Source organism: Rhinatrema bivittatum, chromosome 5 (assembly GCF_901001135.1).
Source record: "Rhinatrema bivittatum chromosome 5, aRhiBiv1.1, whole genome shotgun sequence".
In the NCBI taxonomy this organism is placed as follows: domain Eukaryota; kingdom Metazoa; phylum Chordata; class Amphibia; order Gymnophiona; family Rhinatrematidae; genus Rhinatrema; species Rhinatrema bivittatum.
Genome location: NC_042619.1, coordinates 221177605 through 221196239, shown reverse-complemented (window position 1 = coordinate 221196239; position 18635 = coordinate 221177605). Strand labels below are relative to the sequence as shown.

Here is an 18635-nt window from a genome sequence, read left to right as displayed (position 1 = left end):
CGCTGGCCGGGCTCCCGGACTTTCAGCCTGTCCCAGGCGCAAGCTGAGGAAAAGCAAACTGTTGCAAAGTGACGGTGAGAGCGCATCATGGGCTCCGTGTAACTCCGCGAGCGGTGATGGGAGGGGGAGGCGGCAGTGGGCTCTGGCTGTACATGGAGAGGTGCAGGTTACCGTCTCCATAGAAACGGGCAGGTCTCTAAAGTGTCCTGGTTCCATGAACCCCCCCCCCCCACGAGCAGTCAGGGAAAGCGCAGGCCATAGAGAGAACATGAACAAGCACGTATGTGTGTGTTTGACTAAGCACGCGTGAAGAGAGGAACAAAAATGCATGCACGTGTGGGTGTGAGCACGTGAGAGAGAGAAAGTGTGAATGAGCCTGAGTGTGTGCGCGCGCGACTGTGCATGAGAGACAGAGAGCGAATGAGTGCGTATAATTAAGCATGTGAGAGTGAACAAGCGGGTGTGTGTTTGAGCATGTAAGAGTAAACTAGCATCTATGTATATGATTGAGCATGTGAGAGTGTAAACGAGCGTGTGTCTGTTAGAGAGCGAAGGGAGAAAGTTTGTATGCAACAACCCCCTTCCCTCTCCCTGCTAATCCATGACAATTTCAGAGCATCTGGAAATCAAACGTTTCCAGGTATGGAAAGTGGGGGATTTTTTAAAATCCTTTAGTTTTAAATTATTGGGAGTTTAGTGTGTCTGCTGCTTTCAAATATTTTAATGCCATTTGGAAAAGTTTTATATAATGCTATCTTGAACTATTCGTTTTTAGTATGGTTGTACTATTATGATTGATGTTTTATGTTGGGGGGGTTTTATGCTTTGAGGACTGGTGATATTTCTGTTTTTCCATTGTTGCAATGCATACAAAATCTGGCTTGTTGTGGTTTCCAGTTTAGTTTTTCTATTTATACTTTATGGTCTCTTTATTTTGTAAAGGACTGTTTCCAACAGAGGCCTGGATTGGCCTCTGTTGGAAACGGGATGCTGGGCTTGATGGACCCTTGGTCTGACCCAGTATGGCATTTTCTTATGTTCTTATATGTTCTGCATGTGTGAATGAGGTGAGGTATTCTGCTAGTATGTAGTTTCTGTGTAGGATTCTATAGCAGCCTGGCTTGTTCTGTTTTCCTAATAGGATGTGTATTGGTGTGTTAGGGCCTGGTGTAATATTTGCAGTGTTGTCTTTTCATAGGTCGGGTTGTTACTGTTTGTGCTGGCATTAGGTGCTACTTTGGTATGGGAGGTTTATTATTTTGTAATTTTAATTCAGTTTACTCATGGCATTCCCAGGGCCAAGCACACACAACACACGTTACCATAGGTCTCATACGATAGAGTTCCAAATGTCTTTTTTTTTTTTGTTTTACTTTTTTTGCAGGGTGTTCTGGTTGGCACTACAGCAGTGCTAATAAGTATAATATACATGCTGTAACTGATATTTTTACCTCAGAACATCCTTTTTCATGTAACATTTTATGTATAAAATTTTATATACCGTCGTTTGGAAGGTACCAACATAGCGGTTTACATGAGCACATGAATAGATACATGACTGATAAAAGTAATAAAACATAGCATTAATCCAATATAAAATAGGGCATTATAATCAAAATATGCTCTAAGAAACATTAAGAAAAAACTAAAATTCCTTAAAATTTTTCTTAAATTGCTATTTAATACGGTCACTCTCGTCGTAGGCTCTGCTGAACAACCAACATCTATTTTAATTGTATGTGGAGTGGGTGCAAGTCTGCAAGGTTTGCCTAGGGTGCCTAATGCTCATAAACCGGCCCTAGGGAAGGGTGGGAAGTATGATTGGTTGGAAAATTACCGTGGAAGAGGAGAGAGGGGGGGAAGGGGATTTTCAAGAGAACAAGAAAGGATGAAGCTGTGGGGAGGAAGGACAAGGGGGCCAGATAGCTGGAGGTAAAGGAGCAACTCAATGAGGGGAAGATGGAGAACGCAATAAAGGGGAGAGCTGGAGGATTGGCACAGAGAACTGAAGGGAGAGAAGAGGGGGATGAGAGCTAGATGAGTGGACAGAGATAAAGAGAAGGAAGGAAAAGGGGAAAGGTCACTATCAGACAGATGTAGGAGAGGAGAGAGCTGAAACAGAAAATGAAGAGGAGACCCTCTTCATTGTAAAAGGAGTTAGGAGACCAAGAAGAGGAAAGCAGCATAAAGAGATGAGAACCAAATAGAAGTCCAGACAGCAAGGATAGAAAAAAGCATTTTATATTCAGTTTAGTGAATGGACAGTGTCAGCTTTGGGAATGGACAGCTCTTGATATCTTTTATTTTGCACAATGCAGGCGGAAATGTATTTGTTTCTCTTTTTCTTGTGTTGCACGGCATGCAGAGTCTGGTTTCTGGGTGTTTCCAGTTCAGTTTTTGAATGGAGGCTTATGGCACAGATTCTGCTTGAGCCGGAAGCCTAAAGGAGCAGGAGGCAACTGCTGGGTCAAAATGAAAGCCCCCTTCATTTAACAAAACGTCCCAGCTCGTGGTGTATTATCTTGTGTTCAGGGTGAAGGTGCACTTTTTCACTTGGCCAAAGTAAATTCTCATTACACTTTAGGTGTGGCAAGGACAGACTAACATCCTTATGGCTCAATGGCCACCAAAGCATTGCGATTAACAAAGAGTACTGTCCTCAACCATAAAATATATTCCTTATTTTTGTTATGAGGACTTACTACATACAGCTCAGAAAAGCACCAAGTTTTACTTTCATGCCTTTTCAATCTGTGTGTAGAGGGAAAAAGATGGATTCTTTGCAGGCTGCTACCTAGTTTTAGGAAAACATAGGAAATATCCAAGTTATGGTTACTAGAACGATGCACATGGAGAAGAATCGCATGACAATTTGCCTTTAGTACACAAAGAGCCTCCGTGAACAGCTGTGCGGATGGGCAGACCTGATGGGCTGTCTGGTCTTTTTCTACCGTCATGTTGCTATGAGGAGGGGCATAGAAACAGGCTGTAAAGGTCTGAATCAGCCCCCTAGTATAACTATTTAGCATATTTGATGGCTTATCTTGATCTTGCAGATTTCATATCATTAGTGCTGAGCTGCCTGGTATCTAAAAATAACATTCTAACTTCTGTGTCAACTGGGTTCAAGGATAGTTAAGTATGCATTACCACTTATCTGGCTCTATTCATCTGTTTCTTCCTGTAGTGCTTGTAGGGGTCGTCCCCCCCCTTTCATTTCCTCATCTGACAATTAACTCTTCAAACTGTCCCTTTGTAAAACATTTTGTAATAATTCTTCCATTTTGATCAACCTAGTTAAAACATATTACTTTAATTTTACAGTTAACACAGCTGCTGAGTTAACATCTACAAAGGTGAACAGATTTTAAAATGTGTCATACAAACCTATTTTAAAAGTAGAGCTGAGAGGCTCAGCGGCAGCAGGGTCAGGTTCAGTCAGTTACAGAGCTGGCATCAGGGGCTTACTCAGAGGGATGGGCCATATACTCTTGCCACTAGGCTAGGAAAGGCTTACGGGATGGAAGAAGACAGTCCGATACTAAAGCCAGTAACCACATCAGGCCCCAGGACCTTGAAAAGGGATTACTGGGTGAAGGCTATTTAGCCCCACTCTAAGGAACCCTGGACACTGCCTGTGTGCTAAACCACAGGGGTACACAGTATAACTCTGCTCTACCAGACTTGCCTGTGCACATTCAGACCAGACCTGCTTTTGCCAGACTTGTCCCCGTGCACATCTTGCTACTATGCAGACCAGCACCTAGGCCAGCTCTGAAACTAGAGATTAGTGCTCAGTGCTAACTCCATCTGCTAGGAGGTGGAAGGGGCTTGAATCCTGGTGCATGCGGGGTGCAAGTTAAACCTGAGCTAGAAATCTGACATCAATTCTCAGAGATGACTCCTGAACCTTGGGAGGACTGAAGTTAGGGACACTGTGGAAGTAGTGCTCGTATTCCTGGGAAGGAGAAGTCTGGATGTCACTAACTACCAACACCTACTGAAACTTCTGGGAATCAAGGTAAAGATGTTATTGAAAGAAAGAGATGAGAGGAAATCAGAGCACCAAGGGAATTAATATACGTAGAGATAGAAAAGGGTTCAGAACAGAACCCCAGGCACACCAGTTGATAGTGGGACGGCAGCAGAGGACAACCCGCTAGAGAAAACACTAAAAGTGTGATGGGAGAGGTAAGAAGAGAATCAAAACAGGACAACATCCCGAAATCCAACTGATGATAATATCAAAGAGTAGGTGGTGATTAACAGTGCCAAAAGCAGCAGACAGGTTAAGAGAATAAGGATTGAGTCAAGGCCTTTGATTTTAGACGAACAGGTCATTACAGACTTTGGCAAGGGCTGTTTTTGTGGAATAGAGGGCAAAAACCAGACTGGAGTGGCTCAAGAATGGCTTGAAAGGAAAGAAAATCAAGACAACAATGGTGAACAGCATCTTCAAGTTGTCTGGAAGCAAAAGGGAGGAGGGAGATGGGATGATAGTTGGCAGGGTAGAAAAGTTCCAGTGAGGGTTTTTTGAGGCGTGGTGTGATCACAGAATTTTTGTAGGAAGCAGGAACAAAAGCAGTGGAAAGTAATCACAGTATTGGAGGTGAAATTCTTCTAAACATGAAAGAAGTGTGGGATCTGGGAGCCATTGTAGGAGGACCTTAAAGGTGGATAAAGCGATGGCAAAAGCCAGAAAGATGCTTGGATGTACAGGGAGAGGAATGGTCAGCCAAAAAAACGGGATGTGATATTGCCCCTGTATAGGTCCCTTGTGAGACCTCACTTGGAATATGGTGTACAATTCTGGAGACCGCACCTTCAAAACAATATAAAATCGGTCCAGAGGGTGCCTACTAAAATGATCAGCGATATTCATTCTAAAGATTATGGGAATAGACAAATATCTAAACATGTAACACTAGAGGAAAGGAGAGATAGGATAAGAGACATTAAAATATCTGAAAGGTTTCAATGGAAAGGAAGCTCTAGAATGAGTTCTGGCAGGGTCACGGAATGAGGGTAGCCTCAGGAGTAATCTAATCTAAGGAAATATTTTTTTTACAGGGACAGTGGAGGCAAAAAACAGTATCTGAATTCAAGAAAAGTGCAAGCTTCGCCCACACTGCCCTGCCAATGTGTTTCAAGCCTGCTCTATAACCAGATTGCCTGTGGCTCAGCAGAGGGACCAGGGCGTAGATTACCAATTCTCTGCTTGGAGCCTATTGCTTGATGCAATAAGTGGTATATGCAGCAAATGAAAAAAAAGCAATGATGGTGGGATGTGGCGGTTAGTGGTGTAGCAACCTGTTCACTAGAAACTAAACTCCTTCCATATAGGCCATGAAATGCTGCAGATAGCAATGACTCTCAGATGATGTGGGTGTCGTTATGGAGTGTGCGAGGGAAGGTGCCCATAAATGGTCAACAGTGATCATATGATATGATGGACACAAAATGATGAGGATAACGAATGAAGCCACCAACTTGAACCAATAACCTAGAGGTCAAGGACTCTAAACCCCTGTACCAATCCCCCTGCACTGTAAGTTTTTAAAAATATATTAACTTTCAATCAGGCCCATTCAATAAAGCCCGCGGGAGAGCCAGCGCTCCGAGGCGAGCGCCCGCTCTCCCGACACGCGATTCTTTATTTAAATTAGGGCCCGCGCTAATAAGGAGGTGCTAGGGTCGCTAGCGCCTCCTTATTGGCGGAAGCAGCAGCTGTCAGCGGGTTTGACAATGGACGCCAGCAAAGTTGAGTGTCCGTTTTCCAACCCACAGGCAGATTTTTTTTTGGGGGGGGGGGCCTCAGACTTAATATCGCTATGATAGTAAGTCAGAGGGTGAACAGAAAAGCAATTTTTTTCTACTTTTCTGTACACTTGCCTGGTGCCGTCTCAAATTAATGACTGCCTTTGGTAGGTGTTACTTTCTGAGAGTAAAATGTGCAGCTTGGGCTTGGCCACACATTTTACTTTCTGTATTGCGGGTGACTAACTAATAGGCTCATCAACAGCATGGACGGTTGAGAGAACATTGTACAAATCTCCTCGTTGTCTGAGTTTCCTCACTCCGAAGGTCATCAAATCTTCACAAGAGTGTACTGCTCTGTTCGTACGTCTCACTCTGCATGTCAAAATGGCCCCTAACCCCTACACTACTACCTACACCTCACCTCGAGTTACTAGGTGCGCCTCCTATAGTAGCATAAATAGCTTCTTACTTTGGTGCCACCCCCAGAGGCTCTCTCCTCCCCTCCCCCATCTCAGGTCCCTCCCCCCCAATCTTCCCCAGGCTAAAAATGCCCAACACAAAATTTGCGAAAAAAATCACAATTTGCATTATGGGCATATCGCACAGCTTAATGCCAATGAAAAAGGTGTAGTTATTTTCGGAGTTAAAACTGTACGATATAGCTTCGCACTTTGCGAAGCCAGCCCAATTTTACAAAAATCCCGCCGCGACTCCTCCCCTTTTAAAAATTAGAGTGGCACCATGCATTATGGTGCTTTTCACATGTGTTATGGAATTTTCGCATGCGAAAATTCCATAACGCGAGTTGGAAAATAACCCCCTAAAATTGCTAATGCACACTTTACAATTTTACTAACAGGTTAGCAAAAGCACCAACAATCTTATCACATTAGAAGCTACTGTCAGTATTTCAGATTATCCCCAAATATAAACCACCACTCCAAGTGGGGTAATTTTTTTAAACTTCTTCGTACAGCATATTTTCTACTATAATCTCTTTATTCACCATTCCAATATGCTTTTCTGCCGTCTACCTCCAACATCATAGCAGCTTTCATTCTGCTCCTAAAAGGAGTGCTACAATGTTGATGCTGGGAAAAAAAACCCCCAAAAACAAAACGTGCCTGCCCCTGATAATTCACGTTATCTGCAGAGAGAAGGAAACCCACTCCGGCTCTGCTCTGCAGTTACAGGCCTGGCCGTTACCAAGGCAACAGTGGAGGAGTTCTAGCCCCCCTTCTCCTCCTCAAGCTGATCCAGGCATTTCTGCTCGAGAATATGCACCAGCGAAAAGTTGTTTTCAGGAGCAACTCCACTTCAAAACTTGATGGCAAACATTTTCCAGGATTTGGACGAAGTGGAATATTTTGCACGACGACCTTAGGGTGATGGAGAAAAAAAAAAAAAAGTGCTCCTGGTTGAAATGCAGCATATAAAATTATTTAAGAGGCATGCAGCACCTGGAAAAGCCTTAATTGCTTCCTAGCAATATGGGATACTCCACCCGACAATAGACTTTTGATTGTGGCGGGAAGATGACCACGCAATACCTTTTGGTCTGCCCATTGCTCGAGGATGGCCACTGCATGGTGAAAAATCTTGCTGAGGCCAAGTCATGGAGTATTGAAATGAGCACAAGAAGATTATTTTACCTGTATTTATTTAGATTTATATTCTGCTTTTCACACTTTTTTCAGCACTTCAAAGCGGATTACATTCATTGCATTTCCCTAAGCCCAGAGGGCTTACAATCTAACAGGCTACTAACCACTAGGCGCGTCGAAAACGCGCATCCAACCCCCCGGAACCTAATAGCGCCCGCAACATGCAAATGCATGTTGATGGTCCTATTAGGTATTCCCACACGATACAGTAAGTAAAATGTGCAACCAAGCTGCACATTTTACTTTAAAAAAAATTAGGGCCTCCGACTTAATATCATGGCGATATTAAGTCAGAGGCCCCAAAAGTTAAAAAAAAAAAAGTAAAAAAAATAAATTTAAAAAGGGCCCGCGGCTCGAAAACTGGACGCTCAATTTTGCCGGCGTCCAGTTTCCGAACCCGTGGCTGTCAGCGGGCTCAAGAACCGACATAGGCAAAATTGAGCGTTGGCTGTCAAACCCGCTGACAGCCGCCACTCCTGTCCCTAGCGCCTCTTTTTCCCCGTGGACCCTAATTTAATTAAATTACTTTACTGTATCGCGCGCACACAGGAGAGTAGGTGCTTGCCCGCTGTCCCGCGATTTTTACTGTATCGGCCCGTAAGTTTGTACTTGAGGCAATGGAGAGTAAAGTGACTTGCCCAAGGTCACAAGGAGCAACAATGGGACTCAAACCCTGGTCTCCTGGTTTGTAGCCCACTGCTCTAACCACTATTATTAGCAATTCATATACATTTTTTGTAATGCAGAACACAAATAGCAATTGACTCTCACAATTTCAGAAGCAACATTGCATAATTATAGTTGGGATTCTCAACAGAACCAAACAAAAACAAACACACAAAAAAAAGCCCAAATCTCTAGTCACTCTCTGGGACCAGGCCAGTCTCGTTGTGGGCATGTAGTCACTGGCAGCCTCAATGGCATGTGTACTGCACATTACATGGCATTATACACATTGACTCTCTTCAGCTGTCTTTATTGTTGTGTTATGCACAATACCCAACAGAAAACAGAGTCAATTCAAAGTCGGTACTGGCTCAAGCTGACTATAGGCCCACTGCATGAGGCTAACTTTCTCCATTTCCCTTCAAACCCCACTGGCCTTTCTTCTCTTCCACGCTCCTTGCTGTTCTCTCTTTTAGCGAAGTTTCTACAGTTATCTCTTCCTGGCACCTGCCTGAGAAGCTGCTCCATTCATTCACTGATTTCAATTGACGGAGTGAATTTTCAAAAAGGTGTTTCATGTACAAAAATAGCATATACATGCTTTAGTAGCATACATGCACAGATTTGCTATTTTAAAAATGTCAAGAGTAAGAAAGAATTTTCAGTTTCATGTGCACATTTTATGGGGAGGGGAACCAAATTAGGGGTATTCCGGGGGTAGGTAAATACTATTTTGTAAGAGATATATGCATATATATTAAACTTAATTGTACACTTTTACACCTAACAATCATGCAAGTGAAATTGGACTTGTCTGTTGCCTGCAGTTTTTGGGTGGAAGGCCTAAATGAAGTGCTAGAGGGTCTAAGTGAACTGGAGAAGGACTAGGTGAACCAATAATTCCGTGTGCAAGTATTTTCCATATAGTATATGCACATGCTTTATAAAATATTTGCCTTTGCATTTAATTCTTGGTGTTTATTCATGCAGGGTTACAATTAATTTGCACAAGACATATGCATGTATTTTTATAAAAAGGGTAGAGAAAGTATGCATTTTCCTGCATTGGAAATATACACGTGAAACGAAACATATACACATACTTTCAGAGCAGAAATACACCGTGCTTTATGAACTCGGCTGCTCTGACCTAGCATCAATCTCCACACTTCTGCTTACATATGCAAATGCTGTACCTGTGGTTGAGGTTAAAGGTTGGGCATATTCTGGTTCTTCTACAATCTTTCCGACTCACATTCTCATTGTACAATGCCACAAACATACTAAAATTCATCTCTCTAAGTGTGGCAATCACAAAGTGTTTGTGATTGCCACAAACTTAATATTCACATATGATGCAAACCACCAATGGCTGATCATATTCCAGCATTTATATGGTGGTGCTGTAGAACAAAATTACATACAGACACAATAATCCCTGCCTCAAAATCTAAGCTGGCACTAGAGTAGAGGGAGATAAAAGTGACTGGCCCAAGATCACGGCGAGCACATGGGACAGAAACAAACAGTCTCTTAGTTGCCAGCCCATGACTCTAAACATTGGATTAGGCCACTCCCTCCCCTCCGATGATCTGAACATTTCATCCAAATTGACTTGCCCATCTCTTAATATATAGAGTGGATTTGTTTGGTAGCTTTCATGGGAGATGGCAGAAAAGGTGCTTCCAAACAGAAACAGCTGCAAAACCAATGAAACGAGGCGTTACTCAATTAGTCTTGGGGGGGTCTTCCGCTATCCATCATACCATGGAGGCATAGCTACTCAAACACTAGAAATACAAAACAAGTTTTGTGGTTTTCCTCCAAACCACAGCATAACACACTTTGAGGCCGATGTACTATTGTGCCTAAAACTCTGCAAATGGAACTTCACACGCTAAAACCCAATATCGTGTACAATTATTTACGACGACACGCACTCTTTGGGGTTTTAGCAAGCAAAGCACCATCTGCCAAATTTTTCTGTGTGAGTAAAATTTTGCGCAGAGTTTTCCGCTTGCGGCACATTATTCTATTAGTCAATGAGTCACTGCAATGCAAAACAGTTAATTATTGGCGCATGGAGCAAAATTCCAATTTGTGGCCAAAATTTTGACCAAAAAAAAAAAAGAAAAGATGCAACTCAATGAAATGTGTGTTTTATTTTTTGTGAAAATCCTCACAACAAAATTTATTGTGCAAATTTTCTGTCAGCTTCATCTGCATGTGTAGAAAAGCTGCATGCAAAAAACACGATAGTGCGCACATAAACACACAATAGTAGATTGGCCTCACTGCCAGTTTCTTGGCTTGATTTCTCTCTTTGTGACCTCTGTATGGATCTAATCCATTCTGTACAAAGTCAATGAATTCCTTCTATTTCCCACACTTGACAGAGAGATAAGCACCACACCTTTTCACCAAAACCTCGTTCTTCCCTGAAATATCGCTTAAGGTGCTAGTTTTTTTGTTGTTTTTTTTTTTAATTTCACAGCTGTATCAGGGGGGATATTGGGCACAGGCTTCCAGATTTGCCCATGGTCAACTTAACTCCCCCTTTAGAAGAAAAAGAAATGACCCACCTGACTCCAGGCCAACAGAACAGATGTATAGGGCCTGGGTTTTCAACTCCTGTTTCACCCAGAATACTTTGTTTTAAAAAGGCTGGGAGGGAGGTTAGTTATCCTGGAACTAGTTTTTAGCTTTTTTTTTTTTTCATAAGGAATGAAGTAAAAACCAGGGGGAAAATATTTCAATACTTTTGTTTATAATAGACATTGCAGAGACAGCAGAACATCTTTTTGGTTACTGGGGAGCAGAGTTTCCAAACAAAAACAATTTTGCCTCCCTGCCCTTTCCCTCAAATTGCTGATACTGTGTGCAGCAAAAAGTTGGGTTAGCCGTGCCCTCCACTGCACTGGCCTGAATCACTTGATTTTACTGGTTATTGGGGGGGGGGGGGGTTGACTTTGCTGGCCACGCTTGGTTGCTGGGCCAGTTATTACAGCCAGGAAAGGTGTCACTTTACCTGCAACTCTTAGAGAGCTGGGTTTTAATGTACGATCTTCCTAGAGCCAAACGGATGCGGATAGAGAGCAAAGTTTTAATGTAAATTCCCCTTTACAAACAAAGCAGGACGCACTGATCCCACACCAAAGCGCAGGCTTTAACCGAAAGCAACATGGGAAACAACATGAACTGGAAAAGGTACCTGAATGCAATGCTCTTCGACAGGCAGCGGAATATAAATCAAATAATAAATCAATAAATAAAACTCTCAGCAGACGGGCCTATTCTTTTCAATGGGTCGCTAAAGAGGTTTTATTTTTTCTGAAAGGCAGGATTAAATACGGAGAAAGTACCCCCGCCATACAAGCCAAGGTGCGTTTCAGCTCAGCTTTCTTCAGTAGCGAACAGTGCGATGTAAGCCCGGCGCATTTCGTTCATAGGCGGAAGCGTGCACGCGCAGATTTCGCCCACCCTTTCCACTGCCGCCGAACGACTCAACTCACCTGGTGCAGGGTGTCGGCAGGTAGGCGCGAGGCGCGGAAGAGCTCACCCACTCTGCTGCCCCTGGCGGCCGCCGAGCCCTCCGCCGCCCGGCACAACGAGAAGAGCTCCGAGTAGCGCGCCCGCTCGCTGTCGCTCAGGGACAGGCGAAGGTCCCCGCCGGCCCGCGCCCGCTCCATGAGGGGGGGTGGGGGGGAAATCACAAGCGGGCTCGGCCGGACATGGCGTGCAGCCGCCGGCCTGCGGATGAGGGAGGAGGAGGCGCTGCCGGGGCGGGGAAGCCTCCTCTCAGGCTATGCGCGTGTGTCTCTCTCTCTCTCTCTGCAGCGCCGCGCGAGCCCCAGGAGCTCTCGCTCTCTCCTGCTTGCAAAGGGGCGGGTTACCTACCACGCGCCGCTCTTGCTTTTTTGCTCCCTCGCACCGGGGATGGTTCCTTGTTGAGCCTCCTCCCTTGCTGTCATTAAGAGTTATACGCAGCCTCCTCCCACCTCACTTGCTGAGGGCAGCTTAGCCTCAGCATTTCTTTCTGGATTGTGGGGTTTTTTTTATTTATTTAATTTCTTTTCACTCTAATGGAATCTTCCTGGTTTGATGTTTATATTTTTTGCTTGCACTCCCAAAGGCTATCGGGCGGGGCTTAATTTTACCTTGCCAGTTGCTGCAGCCTGCAACTCCAGCCATTTGCATCCCACTTGTCAAACTAGCCTGGCACTCTTAAAAGAGTTGCGCCACCCCCTGACCAAATGCGTTATTTCACGTTCTTCGTTTCTCATCAATACACAACTCTTTCCTAGTTCAGTTTGCATCTCTTTAGTATTAATTACAGTGCTCTCATAATTTTTCCTGTTTCTTTAGAATCTTTTGACTCTAGGCATTCCAAAGAATAATGTTTACGTGCGCCCAGTCTTCCATACTTTCTCCACTTCCAAGAGGTGCCGTTTCCTGGGGTGTTTTTTGTTATCATCTGTACATGGAAGGTCAGCCAGCTTCTCCTGCACCTCTGGGTGGAGTTCGAAAGCTCATAGCCAGGCCATCCTACAGACACCAATGCCCACAGCGGCCACCCTGGCTGCTGTCTCAAAAACATCGTAGGAGGACCTCACCTTGTGTTTCCCAGCTTCCAGACCCAACTGGACAATGGCAGAAAGCGACTCCTATTGCTTCTGGGGGAGCGTTCTGCCAGCTCCTGGACCTGTTTCCACAGGTTTCGGTTGAACTGGGTCATGTACAACTGGTAGGAGGCAATACAGGCGATGAGCATAGCGCCCTGAAAAACCTTCCTACCCAAAGCATCCAATTCTCTATGTTCCCTCCCTAGAGGAGCAGAGGCATGGGTGCGGGAGCTCTTAGCCTTTTTGAGAGCGGACTCCACAACCACAGACTGGTGAGGGAGATGCCGCCTCTCAAACCCTAATGCTTGCTGTACTAGGTAGGTGGCATCCACCTTCCTATTCACTGGAGAGATGGAGAATGGGTGTTCCCACATTCTAAGGAGAAGCTCCTTAAAGATGTCATGAATGGGGACAGCCACTATCTCCTTAGGAGCATTGAAAAATCGGAGTACCTCTAACATCTTAGGTCACGCATCCTCCTCATTGAGAAGCTGGAAGGGGATAGCTTCAGCCATGGCTCTAACAAACCCCGCAAAACAGAGGTCTTCCGGGGGAGACCGATGCCTTTCCTCCGGTGGGGAAGGCTCGGAAAGGGGGTTGTCCTAGATTTCGGATGAAGACTCTGAAGAGTTGTCACCCCATGGGTCATAAGGGCCTTGTTCCTCATTGAGGCCATCGCAGGACCTGTGCAGGCGATGCCTGAGGAAATCTCTGGCACTGGGCTCTGAGAGCCTCGATGGCACCAAGGGCACCATGGAAATCGGTGGTCCCACTGGTAATGGGGAAACAGAGGGCCCAGGTAAAGGCTTGGGCAACTGAGACTTTGGGGCCGTGGCACTGGCAGCATCTTCCTCCTCAAAGGACCCAATGATGCGGATCGCTCCTGATGGAGGCATTGGTGGCCGCTGGGGCACCAGGGGCCCTTTGGGCACCAGTTGCATTGGGGGGGATGCCGAGAAGGACATCCAGACGCTCGAGCAGGGGTGCCAAAATAGATGGAAGAGGCTGCGGCACCAGCATGGGAACCGGTGGCGGAGATGGCTCAACGCTCCACAGCGCTCGGAGCACTGCATTCTGCACCCTGTGGTCCAGCTCCTCCTGAAAGTCCGGTGAGGCCAAGATTGAGGGAGGGGGACGAGGCATTACCGGTGCTTCCTTGATTCGCCGAGGCGGCACGGTGCCCAGAATCAATGATGGTGGGGAATGCCTGGGATTCCTGGGTTTATCGGAGGATGGAGCCTCTGTACCATGGGGTCGCTTCGGAACCGGAGCTGTGCATCGATGCTTTCGAGATCTCTCACAACGCTCGGCCCAGTCTTTCCCTGGTACTGAGAAAGCGGAAGATCCCAATGTCCTGGAAACTGGTGAGATCATGGAGGACTGATCACTGTTCCCTTGGTGTTTGGCTGATGTCGCCGGGGAAGTGGCGAGGGGGAGCATAGTAAGCGGCTCCCGTCGACCCCCGGGTGTCGGGGACTCCGACGTGAATGTTGATGAAGAGGACTTTATAGAACCGAAAAGTTTTTCCATTTTACCGAGACAAGGACAACGACCCTTAAGGGTCATCTGATCACACAGCTGACACCCTTGGAGGTCCTGCGAGGCCCCCAGGCAGAGGATGCAAACCTCATGTGGATCTGTGATGGACATGGTCCACAGGCACTGGGGACACTGACGAAAGCCAGACGACACCATGAAAAACACCCAGCATGCAGTCAATGACTGGAGGCTACCAAGAAGTGGGGGACTGGGAATTGCCCGCGAAAAATGAGGAAAAATGTTTTTACCTCCCGCACCGAGGAGAGGCACCTACCGCGAAGGGGGACCAATTGATGGAACAGGGAAAAAATCCCGAAATGAGCAGAAAAAAAGAGAATGAAGCAAAGCTCCACAAACCGCGAGGCAATTGCATTGCGGAAAAAGATAGACTGAAGGGGGACCTCGCATTGACGCACAGATAGTGGCATGCTGGGCATTCTCAGTGTGCCAGTCAAAGCTTCTAGAAACTTTGATAAAACATTTCTGTGCTGGGCTTCATCTGCTCATGTCACCCATCTGGGAGGACTACCATCCTGCTTGTCCTAGGAGAATATTGGTTTCTCTGTCCTATTTTGGAAAAGAAAAGAGCATCCCTTGTAAATACTGCTTCAAAGGCAAACTTGCGGTAATCTCTGTTTGACCTCTGCTTCTGACAGCAGCTCCATGACGCCGGCCCACATCCTCAAACTGAGGACCTGCTACAGAGCTAATGATGCTCCAATCCAGAACAGATTAAACTGCAGACTCTGTCTCACTCTTTCCAGCCATGCCGAGGAAGTGAGACAGAGGGAGTGAGGCCACAGCCCCAGTTGAAGCTTTTTCTGCCAGCTGCAACAGAGCTACCCTTTCATAAGAACATAAGAACATGCCACACTGGGTCAGACCAAGGGTCCATCAAGCCCAGCATCCTGCTTCCAACAGTGGCCAAACCAGGCCATAAGAACTGGCAAGTACCCAAAAACTAAGTCTATCCCATGTTACTGTTGCCAGTAATAACAGTGGCTATTTTCTAAGTCAACTTAATTAATAGCAGGTAATGGACTTCTCCTCCAAGAACTTATCCAATCCTTTTTAAAACCCAGCTACATTAACTGCACTAACCACATCCCCTGGCAACAAATTCCAGAGTTTAATTGTGCGTTGAGTGAAAAAGAACTTTCTCCGATTAGTTTTAAATGTGCCACATGCTAACTTCATGGAGTGCCCCCTAGTCCTTCTATTATCCAAAAGAGTAAATAACCGATTCACATCTACCCGTTCTAGACCTCTCATGATTTTAAACACCTCTATCATATCCCCCCTCAGTCGTCTCTTCTCCAAGCTGAACAGTCCTAACCTCTTTAGCCTTTCTTCATAGGGGAGCTGTTCCATCCCCTTTATCATTTTGGTTGTCCTTCTCTGTACCTTCTCTATCGCAACTATATCTTTTTTGAGATGCGGCATCCAGAATTGTACACAATATTCAAGGTGCGGTCTCACCATGGAGCGATACAGAGGCATTATGACATTTTCCGTTTTATTAGCCATTCCAAATGGCAGATGAAATTTAATGTGGACAAGTGCAAGGTGTTGCATCTAGGGAAAAATAACCCTTGCTGTAGTTACATATTAGGAGCTAGCACCCAGGAAAAGGATCTAGGCATCATAGTGGATAATACTTTAAAATAGTTGGCTCAGTGTGCTGCAGCAGTCAAAAAAGCAAACAGAATGTTAGGAATTATTAGGAAGGAAATGGTTAATAAAACGGAAAGTGTCATAATGCCTCTATATCGCTCCATGGTGAGACCACACCTTGAATACTGTATACAATTGTACTGTGTACAATTCTGGTCGCTGCATCTCAAAAAAGATATAGTTGCGATGGAAAAGGTACAGAGAACGGCAACCAAAATGATAAAGGGGATGGAACAGCTCCCCTATGAGGAAAGGCTGAAGAGATTAGGGCTGTTCAGCTTGGAGAAGAGATGGCTGAGGGGGGATATGATAGAGGTCTTTAAGATCATGAGAGGTCTTGAACGAGTAGATGTGACTCGGTTATTTACACTTTCGAATAATAGAAGGACTAGGGGGCATTCCATGAAGTTAGCAAGTAGCACATTTAAGACTAATCGGAGAAAATTCTTTTTCACTCAACGCACAATAAAGCTCTGGAATTTGTTGCCAGAGGATGTGGTTAGTGCAATTAGTGTAGCTGGGTTCAAGAAAGGTTTGGATAAGTTCTTGGAGGAGAAGTCCATTAACGGCTATTAATCAAGTTTACTTAGGGAATAGTCACTGCTATTAATTGCATCAGTAACATGGGATCTTCTTAGTGTTTGGATAATTGCCAGGTTCTTGTGGCCTGGTTTGGCCTCTGTTGGATACAGGATGCTGGGCTTGATGGACCCTTGGTCTGACCCAGCATGGCAATTTCTTATGTTCTTATGTTCTCATTCCCTTTCTAATAATTCCCAACATTCTGTTTGCTTTTTTGACTGCCGCAGCAGTATCCATCCCAAGATCAGTTGACGGTCCTCCCGTCTCCCCAGAAAGATCTAATGGCTTCTTCCCTCAAAGTCACTACCTTGACTAGCTAGCTGAGCAATGAACCAATCCATAGGGCCAGTGATCAAAGGGCTCCCAGGCTCGGAGGGGAAAACCCAGGGTCTACCTTTCTCCTTCACCATTGGTAAGAGCAATCAAAGCAGGCTTTATACACCTAAATGGACTTCAGAAAATGGCCACAGGGTTTGTGCATATAAAAGCTATACACAGAAGTGATTCCAGGCATACTCATGTGCCAGGGGTAGAGTTGGGCCAGGGATGACATTTACGCGCAAAATATGTGTGTATTATCTACTCGCACACATTTGTGCCTGCTGATGAGCAGGTGTGAATGTGCATGTGTATGCCACGCTATGTTCTGCGTGCGCACACCCATTTTCAAAGCGGACTTAGGCAGATTATTCTGCTTTCAAAATTTGGGCTAACGTCTGCATGCTCTTTCTGCATGCACACCTCAGCCCATAGTGGAACGTGATGAAATTACCCTCTAAATGTATCAATTCTAGTGTATAAATCTATAAAGCAAAATAAAATGCACGACTAGAGGCATCCCATCATTTTTCTGCCAGTTCAAACTCAGCAGAATCAATCTGCTGGAACACCAGCACTTCAGAAAAGCCAGAACTGAGGGCCAGCTCAGCGGCAGGTGCTGCATGCTGCCATGCGGAGGGCATGGGTCTGATCCTCGGGTTAGGGCTTCCCTCCCAGAAGCATTTGCAATACCTGGAAGGAGGGAGGGAGGGCGTCCTGGTCATCGGACAACGGCTAGTAGCTGAATTGAGGGCCTGCCATAGCAGAGATCCAGCAGGGAGCCCCGGCGTGCGTGGCTCCTGACTGAGGGCTGTTGCTGCAGTGACTGGGCTCAGCAAGCTGGGAATGGGGGAACCTCCCCCTCCCTCCAGGTAGTTGCAAATGGAGGCACAAGGCGCCATAACCCAACAGAGGCTGGTTCCAATTGAGCTGGAAGGCGAAAGGAGCAGGAGGAAACTGCTGAGCTAAAGGACCCTTCCTTAAAAAAAAAAGTCAGCATTGGACGGACCTTCCCACCAGGCATTTCCACTTCACGTCATACAGGGGTAGCCATCACAGCACAGCTCCGATTTTTCACAGTTTGGAGTTAGATGTCGTGCCTTCTCCTTTATAGACTGAAGAGGTAAGTAGAGGACGAGGAGGACCAGTTTCACTTCAGGGGCGGGAATGGAGGAATCCGTGGAGGCACCTCTTCTTTCTGTTTAGTATGCACAAATAGTGCTGAACAGAGCAATCTGAAACATGTCTGATATTTCTGGAACATCTTGATTTTCACTTCGGTCTCAAGGAATGGAACTGAAAATCAAGTCATTCATCGTGTTTTGCCATTTTGGTTTTATCTGAGTGCACATCCCTAGGATGGCTGCGTGTGACAGGAATCATTATGATACATATTCAAATTGTGTATCCAATACATTTCTTCTAGATCCAGCTTTTTGATTTATGCAGTTTTGAACAAAATTGAATTTTGCAGGAATCATCTGCAACATTGATCCAGGACTGTGTTGATCTAGAACATGAAGGCCTCCAAATGTGGTTGGCACTGAACCCAAAAAAATTGCTTAAACCGATGCTAAAAAAAATGACCAAGCGGTTTTCTTCACCTGCTGCTGTGTGTGTGTCATTGCTCTTTCATCCAGACAAGCTCCTCGGGACTTGGTAGCTCAACCTCTGGTCTTCTGGTGAACCATCAGAGCTGAATAGTCAGAAACATGCATTAAAGACAATTTGAGAAGTTTTTACTATGACTCACCCATGTTTCAGTCCCACAGAAGCTAACAACCAGCATATTAAAAACTTTCTTATAACG

General features: G+C 45.3%; 1 protein-coding gene across 4 annotated transcripts in view; it reads right to left on the bottom strand.

The window, feature by feature from the left end:
* REPS2 (RALBP1 associated Eps domain containing 2) overlaps positions 1-12118 on the bottom strand; it is a 187823-nt gene extending 175705 nt beyond the window's left edge. For 2 of the 4 annotated variants that reach the window (XM_029603295.1, XM_029603296.1), the window contains exon 1: positions 11603-11978. In XM_029603295.1, coding sequence (XP_029459155.1) covers positions 11603-11779 — 177 coding nt within the window. In that variant the 5' untranslated portion in view covers positions 11780-11978. The other 2 variants (XM_029603297.1, XM_029603298.1) reach the window with 2 other exon arrangements.
* Positions 12119-18635: the final 6517 nt, after the last annotated feature.